The sequence below is a fragment of the Rattus norvegicus genome, chromosome 16 (assembly GCF_021556685.1).
Source record: "Rattus norvegicus strain SHRSP/BbbUtx chromosome 16, alternate assembly SHRSP_T2T, whole genome shotgun sequence".
NCBI classification, from domain to species: Eukaryota; Metazoa; Chordata; class Mammalia; order Rodentia; family Muridae; genus Rattus; species Rattus norvegicus.
The window spans coordinates 76991008-77004858 of NC_141549.1; the positions used below are offsets into that span (position 1 = coordinate 76991008).

Genomic DNA, 13851 nt, shown 5'->3' on the forward strand with positions numbered 1-13851 from the left:
GATTCAGAGCTCAGGACTGAGGCGGGGCCTCGAGTGGCTCCGGCTGCTTCCCAAGTGAGTGCCCAGCCTGGGAGCTGGGTGTGAGGCACCCACGTACCTTGGTCTTGGCGTTGACATCTGCCTGGTGCTGTAGCAGGAACTTCACCAGCTTGATGTTTCCGTAGTGACTGGCCACGTGGAGTGGGGTGTAACCCATCTGGAAGGCAAGCGATGAGTGTAGGTGGCAAGGCTCCACCGGAGCCACGCTAGAATGGAATCCTCACAGAAGCGAGGGAGGGAAGGCAACCTCGGGGAAGGGAGACGGCTACCTCAAGACAGCACTGATGCTGCTTAGAGAAGGGGCGGGATTTGGTGTCAGACATGAACTTGGAAGAGAGGGCTGGGGGGGAAGCTGCTAGCCCAGGGGATGAGCAAGGACAACTGACATGAAGCCGGGGCAGCTCTTAAGAGAGGCACCCGGGGATTGGACAGAGCCGCACCAGGATCTAAGACGCATTCTTTTCAGAAGGAGTGGGTAACAAGCTGGCCTGTGTTCAGAGGAGTGCTGGAAGGACAGACAGCCATGCACTGTCGGGCCAATGGTTAACAATGGCAGACTCATTTTCGTCTGCACGAGGGGCGGGGCCTCACCAAAAGCATACAGGTGCTGCCCGGGTCACTCGAGTTTGTGGGGACTGACCATGAACAAAGTGATGCGCCATGGTCATCCGTGTGACTGTGGGCTGGCGTGCTAATTTCCTATCGGTTTTCGTTTTGTTTGCTTTTGGTAGGGATGAATCCAGGTCTCTCGCAAGTCAGCGCCACACCCTCCACGTTCAAACCCTGCCCCAGCTCCCATCGATTACTTTGGTGTTGTGCCCAAATGGTCATACATATCCCTAGGGAGCCAGCCGGTGATTCCAGAGACCCTCTTGACGCAGACCCTGTGGGTTGGACCTTTGTGTCCTGGGATGGCTTTGTAATCTGTGGGGCAGCTCTAACCTCTAGAACAGGGTCCTTTGGCGAAGGACCCCAAAAGACTGAACTAGGTCGAGGACACCCTTGGGCTCCAAAGAGATCTTGGCTGAAGCTGTAGGCAGCTCTCCTTGGGGTGTCTTCAGTACAACATGGTGGCAGTGAGCCTCTGAACTGGGGTACGTGTGTGCACACTGCTGCTGCTGCTGCTGGCATTACTCTGCTCCTTCTTTTGGGGTGGTTTTTCTTTCTCAGCACTGGGGGTGCACAGGGCTAGGCAAACTCTACCCCAGTTGTGTCCCACATCCCTTCTACTTAAGGCAGTTTTCTTGACACAAAAGGAACCAGTGTTCCTTTTCCACGCAGTTCCTTATTCCACCGGCTGGAGGTGCTCTGTTCTCCCTCTGGACTGCCAGTTTCTTATTCTGGATGTCTTGGGTTTTTTTTTTTTTTTTTTTTTTTTTTTTTTTGTGACTCCGTCCTGTCACTGCCAACTGCACAGAGCAGTGCGCTTGTGTACCACACACTCACCCTCGCACCACAACACAGGGCTCTTTGCCACGGAAAGCTTGAGGGGAAAGGGAAACCCCGTTCAACACGATCTTGGCATAAAAGGAGCTGTACTTCCGAGCAACTCAGAGAAATCCTGGTGTTCCTCACATGCTAACTACACGCGTGAGACCAGACTTAACATCATGGGTAGACACCCTTCCAAGTTCTTATGACGGACTCAAAGACCCAGCAGACTAAAAGAATCCCCAGTTACAGTGATCATAAATGCTGGTGTCTCCAGACTCGGGGAGAGGCAGAACAGTGTTGATCCTCAAGGGTTCTTGTCTCCACGAGGGAGACGATTTCAAGGTGTGAGGGCGTGCCTCTGTGGTGGTATGAGGTTTGAGGCGGTACGCCTGGGTGGACTGTGATGGAGAATGTAGCTAAGGGAGGGAGCCAGCAGTTACAGACACAAGCATGGGGTTGCCTGCCTTACCCGGGTCGTAGCATCCACTGTGACGCCATGTTTAATCAGCACATCCGCCACTGGAACATGGCCTTCTTGTGCTACCAGGTGGAGAGGAGTGAGTCCACTCTAAACAGAAACAGATGTGCATCAGCTTTGAACCAGCGGAGAATTCCAGTCTGCAGTGACAGAGCTGGGAGGCTTGAATTCCCCAAGTCTGTGCAGCCCCAACTAGCTATCTGGCTGGTCATTTGGTAAACATTTTTTTCTAGCCTGGGCCTCCTGAATGTCAGGTGACTAACTTAAGGAAAGGGTCTGGCAGCTTTTTCTGTTCGAGGCCAGACTGCTAATATGAGGACTGTGACTCGGCCAACCCTTGTTGGTAACAAGGAGTTCTGACCAACATGGAAACCGCTGGCCATGGCTGAGTTCCAATAAAATTTTAAAATAAGCAGTGGTTGGGGCTGGCAACCACAGACAATAAATTAACTGAATGAAGACTCAATTGTCATAATTGTTAGTTCCATGGTAAGCACAGGTGCCTTGGTTTCTTACTCTATCTAGATGATACAGGCTACCACTGGCTTTTCTCAAGGGCAGAGCAGGCAGCATCTGAGAGAGCACCATGCATGTGGAAGCCCTCTGGAGCTTCTGAAAGCATGAATTACCACCACTGACCCACAGCTCACGCCACTGTATGGAGGGCCACTCTGGGAGTAAGAGGATCGCATTCTTGGACTTCTCATCAGATTTCTCATGAGGATAGTGTACCAGCTGGTTTTGTGTGCCAACTTGACACAAGCTGGAGTTATCATGGAGAAAGGAGCCTCCCTTGAGGAAATGCCAACATGAGATTAGGTGTAAGGCATTTTCTCAATTAGTGATTAGGAGGGGAGGACCCAATGTGGGTGGTGCTGTCCCTGAGCTGGTAGTCCTGGGTTCTATAAGAAAGCAAGGGGTTGGGGATTTAGCTCTGTGGTAGAGCGCTTGCCTAGCAAGCGCAAGGCCCTGGGTTCGGTCCTCAGCTCCAGAAAAAAGCAAAGAAAGAAAGAAAGAAAGAAAGAAAGAAAGAAAGAAAGAAAGAAAGAAAGAAAGAAAGAAAGAAGGAAAGCAAGCAAGCAAGCAAGCAAGCAAGCAAGCAAGCTGAGCAAGCCAGGGGAAGTAAGAGTAAGTAACATCCCTCCATGGCCTCTGCATCAGCTCCTGTTTTGTGGCCTGCTTGAGTTCCAGTCCTGACTTCCTTTGGTGGTGAACAGCCATGTGGAAGTGTAAGCTGAATAAACCATTTCCTCCCCAACTTGCTTCTTGGTCATGATGTTTTGTGCAGGAATAGGAACCCTGACTAAGACAGATAGTGGTGTGTCAAGGTGTGGATGGCCATGTGGAAACGTGTACAAAAACTGTTGGAAAAGTTTGCTTTAGTCCATGGGCTGAATCCAAACCCTGGCTCCCCATCAAATAACTCCACTTACCTTTGTACTTCCTAAGGCTGCCCAGGGTCTGAGTCCTGTTTCTAACCTTTCTGTGTTTTCTTATTGGTGAACTGAGATCATTAATACTGAATGCTTATTGATTCTTTTTATCTGGTTGCTATGGTATGGTTTCCCCACCCTGCTCTTTTGATAGGCTTGCTGGTCTGGGGTTATTTATTTCTTGCATTTTTGTGGGTGTGGTTAACCCCCAAGAATTTGAAGGCTACAAAATGGGTAAAGGTATTTAGTAATAATACACCCAATAGATGGTTAATATTTAAAGTATCTAAAGAGCTTTTTAAAAAAACCCACTACAAGAAAATTAATAACCCAATTACAGTGGGGGACAGAGTTGATCAGAGTTCACGAAGATGAAACACAAAGGTCTGAGAGACACTAGGGTTAGGGTTCATCAGAGAAATCGAAATCAAAGCTACACCTGTCAGAATGGCCAAGGTCATGCTGGTGAGGATGTGGCGTAAGGGGCACACTTTTTCATTGCTGCTGGGAGTGTAAATGTGTACAGCCACCATGCGGTTCAGTGTGGTGGTTCCCCAGGAAGCTGGGAGTGGACACCTCAGCATCCAGCTATGCCTGTCTTGGGGATACACCTGAAGGACTCCTCATCCTACCACAGGGGAACTTGCTCAACCATGATCACTGCTGCTCTACTCATAATACCCAGAAACCGGAAAACAGCCTAAACATCCAAAGAGATGAACGGACAACGGAACTGTGGTCCATTCACACAACGGAATATTTATTATTTAGCTGTTAAAGAATTAAGTAACGGAATTTATAGGTAAATGGATAAAGTTAAAAAAAGATAGCCCTGAATGGAGTAACCCCGATCTCAAAAGATAAATGTGCTATGTCTTCTCTTATATGTGCATGCTAGCTTTCAAGCCTTCGATAGCCATGGGTCCTGCCAATCCATAACACAATAGAGGTTCTATAGAGAGGGTAATCTGTATAGAGGGTAATCACAATAGAGGGTGAGGGACTAGGGAGGAAGGAGGTTTTCCCAAGGAAGGGGAAATAGAATGAATAGTTACGGAGACACAGTGGGGAGACTGGAATGGGAGAATTAAATAGAGGGGGTGGGGTAAGGGAGGAAGTGCAGGGAAAGACTGACACTAAGGGCTGCTCGGAAGATTGGGAAAAGCTTCTTAAGATTTATACATAGTCAAAAGGAATCTAAAGGAAGTCACCAGATAATGGAGGAGACAAGCCCCAGGTGGCAAAGGGCCATTGTATGAGTCCCAGGCTGTGTCCAAAGCTATTGGCTCCTCTTTGCAAACTAATGGTGAGTCCCTATTGGTGAAGACAACGTCACATACGACATTGAGTAAGAGGTCAAGCTGATGCCTAACTAGACCTTTGACCTCTACTGATTGGTATTTATAGGTCTGGAAGGAACTCGTCTGCATGCTCAAGGGCAATGCCAACCAAGCTACAAACTCTGTGATTTACAGTGACGACTGGCCTGCCTCATATGCTGGTTCAATGGTGGCGCAGACATTGTAGGAGTGACCAACCACTTTCTGTTTACGTTCAAGGCCCACCTCATGAAACAGAACCCGTGTGCCTGACCCGTTCTTGGGGTGACCAACAACCTGAGACTAGATAGGCTGTGGACCCAAAGAAACAAAGCAATATGTCCCTAGTGACATCATGCAGTGTGGAGGTCCGCTTTGGGTTCGTGTGCAGATGGACATGCCCATGTGCATGTCTGAGGGGTCGGAGGCCAACCGCGGTGTCAGTCTTTGGGAGCTGTGCATTTTACCTTTGAGGAACTGCTTTCTGCTAGCTGGTCAGTGGGCTTCAATGCTTCTCCTGTCTCTGTGTCACTGGCATCAGTGGGACTAGAAGCATGTGCCACCCGGCCCGGCTTGTTACATGGGAAAATTATAAGAGCCAAAGAGGATGGATAGCACTGAGGAAAAATGCATCTTCCACCACAGAAAGTAGATACTCAGTACCAAACTATGCAAAGTACTCCTGCACACAGATGTAGGTTGATGTCCATATGCAGGTGAGGGCTGGCACAAGTTAGGTCAAGGCCCACAATTGGACAGTTTAAAAGTAAGGCGGGGACAGAGTTTTGGTAAGGTGGGAGAGAAGAGGAAAGAAGGAAGAAGAATCAGGATGGAGACAGACAGAGAAGGACGACCCAGATCTGGGTGCTTTAATGGCCACAGGTGGTTATGAATATTTCATAAGGGGTGGATTTCTATAGGTCAATTTATCTTATATAGGTGGGCGGATTTTATCTTTATCAATTGGTTGTGAGTTTATTGTGTGGATGTATTGGGGATTGAGAATTTAACATATGAATCTGATTGCCAAATTACAGCTTATTGAGTCTAGATTTTAACGCGTTGTTGGGAGTTTATACTATAACTAGAAGGGGGCAGTTGCTGGGAATGTGGGCAGAATCCTCAACAGGGAGCCAAGATAGGCCAGCCACTGCTGGACCTCTAGTGTCCTGATTTTACTGGGTAGCTGGGACCAGAGAGTTCCTGGCTGGCAGAGAGATAATCAGGAGAGGGCCGCTAGCTATGGAGGCGGAGAGACCACTGGGGCCAGAGGATGATGTACCGTGATGCCACACTGGACTGGCTGCCGCTGAGATGAAGGTACCCTGCAGATGCCATGTGGCCCTACGGTGCCGACAATAGCACGGGATAACAGATTCCATTTTTTAAATAATGACAGCAACATAGAGATGCTGGCCCACACCGGGGCAGATAGACTCTGGGTTTCCATGGCAGTCTTCTTGAAGATCCTCAAAGGAGTACAGAAAGGCACCATGACACAGTAAGGTTACAAAAATTCAGGGTCTCACTACCTTACCAGCCAGCTGTGGATTCAGTGGAACACTGGGGTGTAGCTTAGAGCTGTTACTAGGAGCTCACCCACTTACCTCATGCAGAAGCAGAGCACTGGTGAGTACGTGCTTAGCCTAGAAGCCTACACCTACATTGAAGCTGCAGGGCAAATTCAGAAGGCCTTACCTTGTTCCCCAGGTTGCCATTGGCTTGCTTTGACAGGAGAAGAGCGACCATTTCCGTGTGGCCCTCTTGGGCAGCCAGGTGAAGCGGGGTCACTCCTTGTACAGACTCTGCATTCGCGGACCCTCCGTATTGCAGTAGACTGCGGGCCACCTCTATCTGGTTCTGCTTGGCTGCGATGTGCAAAGGGGTGTAGCCATTCTGAAACAAAAGGAGGCCGTTGAGCGCAGGAACCCAACAGCTGAGGTAATGACATCACTGAGGTATGGCACTGAGGGTACAGAGGGAGGGCTGGGCCTGGCTCAGCCTCTGAGCTAGGCTGCTGTCATCAAGGAAAGCGTGTTAATGAATTAGCAAACAGACAAGCTATGGCATCTGGAACCAGGTCTGCAAGCTCCCAGATCTGCAGGCTCCCAGATCTGCAGGCTCCCAGATCTGCAGGCTCCCAGATCTGCAGGCTCCCAGATCTGCAGGCTCCCAGAGCTGGCAGGTGTCTGTTCTCTTTCATCGCATTAGGACTAAACTACCTTTCTCAGATGAGCTGTTGGGCAGGAAACATTTTTTCCAAGCAAGATTCAGATTCCAGCTTGAAGGCAAGGTAGATAAGAGTTAAAGAGTCCCATCTCTCCCTCCCGAACAAGGACTCAAAGCCCCAAAAAGAAACTGTGAAACATATACAATGACACACATCTGTAATCCCAGTCAGTGTTCTGGAGACTGAGGCAGGGTGGGCCTGAAGCCAGCCAGGGCCACGGAGTGAGACTCTGACTCGAAAAACCTAAAAGGATGGCTGTTTCTTTTTTTTCTTTTTTGGTTCTTTTTTTTTATTTTTTTTTTGCAGAGCTGGGAACCGAACCCAGGGTCTTGCGCTTCCTAGGCAAGCGCTCTACCAATGAGCTAAATCCCCAACCCCAGGATGGCTGTTTCTTGAGAAGCTAACATTTCCTCTTAGGTATGTATTTCTCTTTTCTCTTACCCTTTGTTTTTTTCAAGACAGGGTTTCTCTGTGTAGCCTCACATGTCCTGGAACTCACTCTGTAGATTAGGCTGGCCTCAGACTCAGAGATCTGCCTGCCTCTGCCTCCCAAGTACTGGTATGAAAGGCGTATGCCACCACTGCCCAGTCCTGCTCTCCTTAAAACTTTCATTTCCCCATTAATTTATTTATTCATTTACTTTACATTTGATCACAGACTCCCCTCTACTCTGAGTTCCCCCCTCATAGCCCCTCCCCCATGAACCCTCTCCTCCTCTGAGAGGAGAGAGGTCCCCCTGGGTACCAATCTGCCCTGACACATCAAGTCACTGCAGGATTAGGCAGGGAAACGGGATCCACAAATAGGCAACAGAGTCAGGAACAGCCCTAGCTCCAGTTGTTGGGACGCCTGCATGAAGATGAAGCTGTACATGTGCTACATATGTGTGTGTGCGGGGGATCTAGGTCCATCCCATGTATAGTCTTTGGTTGGTGGTTCAGTCTCTAAGAGCCCCCAAGGGTCTGGGTTAGTTGAGTCTGTTGGTCTTGTGGAGTCTCTATCCCATCCGGGTCCCTCAGTCCTTCCCACAACGGGGAACAGGTTGAAGTGCCAGGGAGAGAGGTACAGAAGAGTGAACAGAAATTGGTGTCTGTGTGTGTGTGTGTGTGTGTGTGTGTGTGTGTGTGTGAGAGAGAGAGAGAGAGAGAGACAGACAGACAGACAGACAGACAGACAGAGACAGACAGAGAGACAGAGACAAACACACAGAGAGACAGAGACACAGAGACACACAGAGAGAGACAGAGAGAGAGACAGAGACACACAAACAGAGAGAGAGAGAGAGAGAGAGAGAGAGAGAGAGAGAGAGAGAGAGAGATCTCCAGAGAACTGGGAATGAGAAGGCTCCAAGGTAGTCTGTGAGGGTGACTCTAGCTGAGACTCCTATCAGTGGGGGACATGGAGCCTGAGGTGGTCACCTCCTGTAGCCAGGCAGGACTCCCAGTAGAGGGATAAGGACAGTAACCCACACACAAAACCTTCAACCCAAAATTCGTCCTGCCTACAAGAAGTACAAAGTTGGAGCAGAGACTGAGGGAGATAGAGCCAACTGATGACTGGCCCAAGGAGACCCATCCCGTGAGTAAGAACCAATCCCTGACACCACTAATGGTGCTCCGTTATGCTTGCAGACTGGAGCCTAGCACCACTGTCCTCCCTCTGAGAGCCTCCACCCAGCAGCTGACTGAAACAGATGCAGAGACCCACAGCTAAAACATCAGACAGAGCTCCCTCGGAGAGTCTTGTGGAAGAGTTAATAACTTTCTAAAGGAAATGTTGATGTTATTGGGCACAATGTTGCTCTTTGGGTCTGCTGGGGGGAGGGGGGACTCAAGGATGCGGGGTGGTTCTACTTCAAGCCAGCTGCAACCCAGGACAATATTCCATTACCTAGAATTCCTTGCATATTTTTAAATATTACTAAAGGCAGAGGAAGTATCTGCCTTGTTTGTTTCTAAAATTTTCTGGTGTGCCAAATATAATTATGTACTTACAAGGAAGGAAGTGCTTTCCAAAAGTAAGACACGGGAACAGGACAGTTGTGTGTGGTGACTTTGTCACATACTGCTGGGTAGGACAGAATGACAAGTGCTGATCTAACCAGTTAACTATGTCACCCTGTATTATTAGGATCTCAGTGTGTAGTCCAGGCTGGCTTGGAATTACAATATAGCCCAGGAAGGCTTCAGACCTGAGGTCATCCTCTTGCCTCAGACTCTTAAGTGCTGGGCATACCACCACTTCCAGAAATAAATTTTATTTATTTCTCAGAGGTTTGGTTTCTCTTATGAGTAAACCTCCTCATCCTCTAGCAGGCGTAAGATAGGCTACAGGTGTGTCAGTCGGTCACTCTGCTGCAAACGGTTTCTATGGTCTTATTGGAGCATTGGCCTAATCATTTATAGTAAGTGAGGCAGGTGTCTGCATTAGTATCCTATTTTGTGATGAAGCTATTCTCGGAGAGAGAGGTAATGTGCTTTACCTAATACAACACATCGGACAGCTGACCCTGTAGGTCCTCTTGAACTGTGATGTGTTTGCATAGCACTGGAGACCGTGTGCAATGTCTAGATCAGATCTAGAAGGTCTAGATCGGGTGTGAGCGCCTAAAGTTCCTCCCCAGCTCCCAGGTAATGCTGAGGGGCTGGTCCATGAACCACACTTTGAGTAGCCAGGCCTTGGAATGTTCAAAGTGAAGGAGTTCCAAGCCAGGGGACTTCCAGGGCCATGATCTCCTGGACCCATGCCCACTCAGCCCACACAGCAGAGAGTTACTGCGTGTAACTGTCTTCAGACAAGTGCTTCCCTACATTGGCCAGCGGTCCTCCAGCCATCCCGGACTTTCACTTACCACCACTGTCTTACTGAGGGTCCACCAACATTTCTGATTGAGATGTCATACTGAAACAAGGGCAAGACTTATAGGACTTTTCGCTTTTTTTTCCCCTATGCCCAAGGTACAGTCATTGGAGAAATTTGCAGTACACCCATGGATGTTCCAGCAGGAGTCCCAGGCCACTTGGGCGGCTATGGGCATCTAAGACACTGGCATGAGCCAGCCTTGATTTGTCAGGGGCAAGTTTGCCCTGGAGATGGCAAAACCTTCCCGGTCACCTTGGGTTAGACTGAAATATATGAGTCATTGACCATCTCAGAACATGAACCAACCCACCAGAGCGTCCCCCAAACTGGTATTAAAGGGCTGGTGACCTTTTGTGGGTGATAAGGAGAAATGGCAACTGGGCTGTGGAGTCAGGGAGCGGTCAGACAGGCTATGTGCCGGTAAAAGGCTCCTTTCCCCAAGGGGATAAGCTCTGGGAAGGAGTGCACATGGGAGGGAATCCATGAGCATCAGATCGAGAAGGGGAGAGTTTGGTTTGGGTGCAAAGGGATTTGCTGTGAAATTCTACAAAATTGCCAGACTACTTTGGAAACTATTTTTTGCCATGGAAACAAACCCCATCTGTGCAGGCTTTGAGCTGCCTTTCGCTCTCTTTAAATATCATGAACGTGGCTCCAGCTACTTTTATGTAAGTGGGGATGGGGGGAGGAGGAGGAAGAGGAAGAGGAGGAGGAGGAGGAGGAGAGTCTGACTTTTTATTTTTAGAAGCAGGAGTAAGTCAACATCTTAGCTGGCTGCCTCTGTACGATGACGTTGGGCTCACTACCACAGGAGGCAGGAATAGGGACAGAGCTTCCTGAGACATGCTGTGTGTGCAGGAGAGAGATGCCGTGAGGTGAGGCGAGCATTACCCTGAGCAGGGAAAACAGACTGAGGTCATACGTGAGACTGGCACTGTCCACCGACGTCATAGGGACCCACCGAATGAGTCTCTCAGAGTGGGCAGCATGGAAACTAAATCATTCTCAGGCTGTCCCGTCAGAGGGAAGGGCTCCCAGTGCAGGCACCATGGATGTCTCTTCTATGCTGGCCCTGACTCTCTTTTCCTGGCCACCAGTCTCACAGTCTTCTCCTCCCTCTCACAGACATAAACTTTACTTTCTTTGTTGGGGGGGTGGTCTTGGATTCCCCTTCCCTGGTCCCACAAGGGTCATGGAAGCCCATTTCAGAAGCCAACTATGCCATCAATGCAGAACCTATAGGGGTTCCTCTCCATCACAATGTCTCTGTTCAAACATCAGACTAAACCAGAGTGGCCCTCACACTGAGAGGAGACTTTGCTTCAAGGTCCAGAGAGCTCGTGGGGACCTGGATATCCCTCCAGGCCACTGTCCCCAGCACCAGAACACGTGGAAAACAGAGTAGGACACTCAGTGGGTCCCAATCCCACAGAGTGAAATCTCTGAAACAAGGCTTGTGGCTCTGGAAGACGCTCATGCACTAGGTCTCTGAGCGTCGCTGCCCTGTAGCTGATGGAGGTGGGGACGTGTTTGTGGGGTGTAAATCGAATTCCACCTTTGGGAGGGATCTCTGTCAGGAGACTGTGACCCACTTCCCACCTACAATGAGCCCTCAGAGAGCAGCATTAATCCTGCAGTTGGTGTTTGCTGAGGTGTGTTGATGGCGTCTGTGTTTATGGAGTCAAACGTAAAACCTCCGAGGTTGCCTCCTGGGTTCTTACTCTTTTGAGGGTCAAATGACTCTTTCACAGGGGTAGTGTATTAGCTATCCTGCATATCAGATATTTCAAATATAATTCATAACACTAACGAAATTATAATCATTAAAATAGCAACACAAATAATTTTCCCGTTGGGGGTTACCACATCACGAAGAATAACACACAGCACACCATAACACACGACGTGCATTAAAGGGTCTCAGCATTAGGAGGCTTGAAAACCATCTCTCTAGACAGAAGCAGGTAGGGATCTTCTTACCCAGGCAGGGCTGTGCGGGGAGCCACCTCGGGGAAGGAGAAGCTGGACAATGTCCAAGTTGTTGTGATGGACGGCCACATGCAGGGGAGTCAAGCCGTTCTGCAGAGTGACAAAGGAGAGGAGTATGAACAGCTCCACATTTGCAAGGAGCCATTTAGTCAACCAGGATCGACTCTTCAGTGTACAACACAGCTTTCACAGGAAGTGCCCAAAACCAGCGGTTATCGTTCCGTGATAAAGCACTTGCCAGCATGTTCAAACCCCAGGTTTCATTTCCTCACAACAAAAGTGAAAACAGATCTCTTTAATTGAAGGCTGGGGACGTAGCTCAATAGCAGAGAGCTTGCCTAGCGTGTATTCTTGGAGCTGGGTTCCACAGTCACAATTGTAAAAGAAGTAATTTAAAAATAATCTGCCTAAAGCCAGTCTTGAAGGAGAGCCACTGAGAGAGACAGCTCGAGGAGGTTCTAGGACCATTCCTTCATCCCCATGGGAGAGATGGGCCATGGAGTCATCACACTTGTTCAGAGCAGGTACCAGGTCCTTCTAAGGGACAGGGGGTTTGTCAGGATGGCTTTATCTAGAGACCGTTCTCATTGGAAGTCTGTGCAGGCAAGAGAGGCGGTTCCCAGTGGAGGAACTCTGTCCCGTTTCCTCTAACCCAAGAGGAGAGGAGAGTTCAAATTTACCTTTCCGGCCGCGTTGGGATGGGCATCATGTTCCAGCAGCAGCTCTGCCAGCCGGACCTTCCCATACTTGGCAGCCACGTGGAGAGGGGTAAATCCTTTCTGAGGAGAAACACAGGCTGTCAGGACCCTGGAAGGCAGTGCTGCTGCCCCAGTGGAAAGCATGGTTAGGACTCTTCCTACCCTAACCAGCATGGGAATGCCAATGGGACAGGATGACCTGAGCACTTTGAACCCTGCAAGGGACTACAAGTCCCCCTCAGTACGACCTGGGCAACTCTAATAGGAAACAAGAGAAAGCTGCCTCCTATATTCTCAAATAGTTGCTGAGGCAGTGGGCTGTCTCTTTTGTTTACTTTGTTTTTTTTTTTCCTTTGGAGACAGACCTAATAAGTGGCCCAGGCTGGCCTTGAACTCCAGATTGCCTTGCTCCCTTCTCTGAAGTATTGGGCCCACTGGTTCTTACCCATTTAGTTAGTCAATTACCATTTGTAGCTCGGGAGAGTGCACAGGCCGGGGAAGTGCTCCTCAGGCAAGCTGCTTCCCAGCCCTTGAGCCCTTTGAGCCTTCCCCTATGTCAGGAACCTGTCTGATTGGTCTACAGCTAATGTCTAGAACCTTAGCTGCTTCAGGAGAGACGGAAGAAGCCTGGTTGGAACAGAGACTGACTGTGCCCTTTCTGCAGATGACATAACAGGCCTACAGTGTCCCATGACCACAAGGAAGGTTATATGGTGATCCCTCAGCCTATTGTTTCTTTAAAAATACATGGAGTTTGTTTTTTGAGAATCAGTCTTGCTATGTCTTACAGGTAGGGCTCAGGCTTCCGGGCTCAGGTAATCCTCCTCTCTCAGCTCTCCAGGTATCTCCATCACAAGTGGGCCGCTCAACCCTTCAGGTCTGTTGCTTTCTAAGAATCAGAACAGTGGCTGTACCTTGGTCATGCAGGCTTGGGATGCCTCCTTTTCCAGCAGGGCCAGGGCTGTGTCCACGTGACCCTCACGGGCTGCGGTGTGCAGAGGTGTGTGGCCAGCAGTGGTAGCCAGGTTGGGGCTGGCGTCATTCTCCAGCAGGAGCTTCACCATGCTCGTGTGGCCGATGCGAGCAGCACAGTGAAGTGGTGTCTGGTCGTCCTGGACCGCGGGGTGAAAGCATAAAACTGGACCCATTAACCTTCCCAAGTCCGGCTCTGTCTTATTCCACAGGGCGGGAGGTGAGGACCAGACCATGCAAGTGACTCGCAATGAATAAAAAGATCTAGGATTTCCTCCAGTCTCTGACTTACAGACACTAACACGCTCTACTTCCTTCAGTCCTTTTTTTTTTTTTTTTTTGGTTCTTTTTTTTTTTTTTCGGAGCTGGGGACCGAACCCAGGGTCTTGCGCTTCC

General features: G+C 49.4%; 2 protein-coding genes across 38 annotated transcripts in view; one reads left to right on the plus strand and one right to left on the minus strand.

Annotated features, from left to right (window-relative positions):
* Erich1 (glutamate-rich 1) overlaps window positions 1–13851 on the plus strand; it is a gene marked incomplete at its 5' end in the record, with an annotated part of 52793804 nt that overhangs the window by 46120448 nt on the left and 6659505 nt on the right.
* Window positions 1–13851, minus strand: part of Ank1 (ankyrin 1) — a 179656-nt gene that overhangs the window by 42575 nt on the left and 123230 nt on the right. For all 38 annotated transcript variants that reach the window (XR_015639441.1, XR_015639439.1, XR_015639440.1 and 35 more), the window contains 6 exon segments: window positions 13398–13595; window positions 12466–12564; window positions 11777–11875; window positions 6402–6599; window positions 1943–2041; window positions 98–196 (listed from right to left, as the gene is read on the minus strand). Coding sequence is in view for 34 of the 38 variants with exons in the window: in XM_087588433.1 (XP_087444559.1) it covers window positions 98–196; window positions 1943–2041; window positions 6402–6599; window positions 11777–11875; window positions 12466–12564; window positions 13398–13595 (792 nt within the window). In the remaining 4 variants the exon portion in view is untranslated.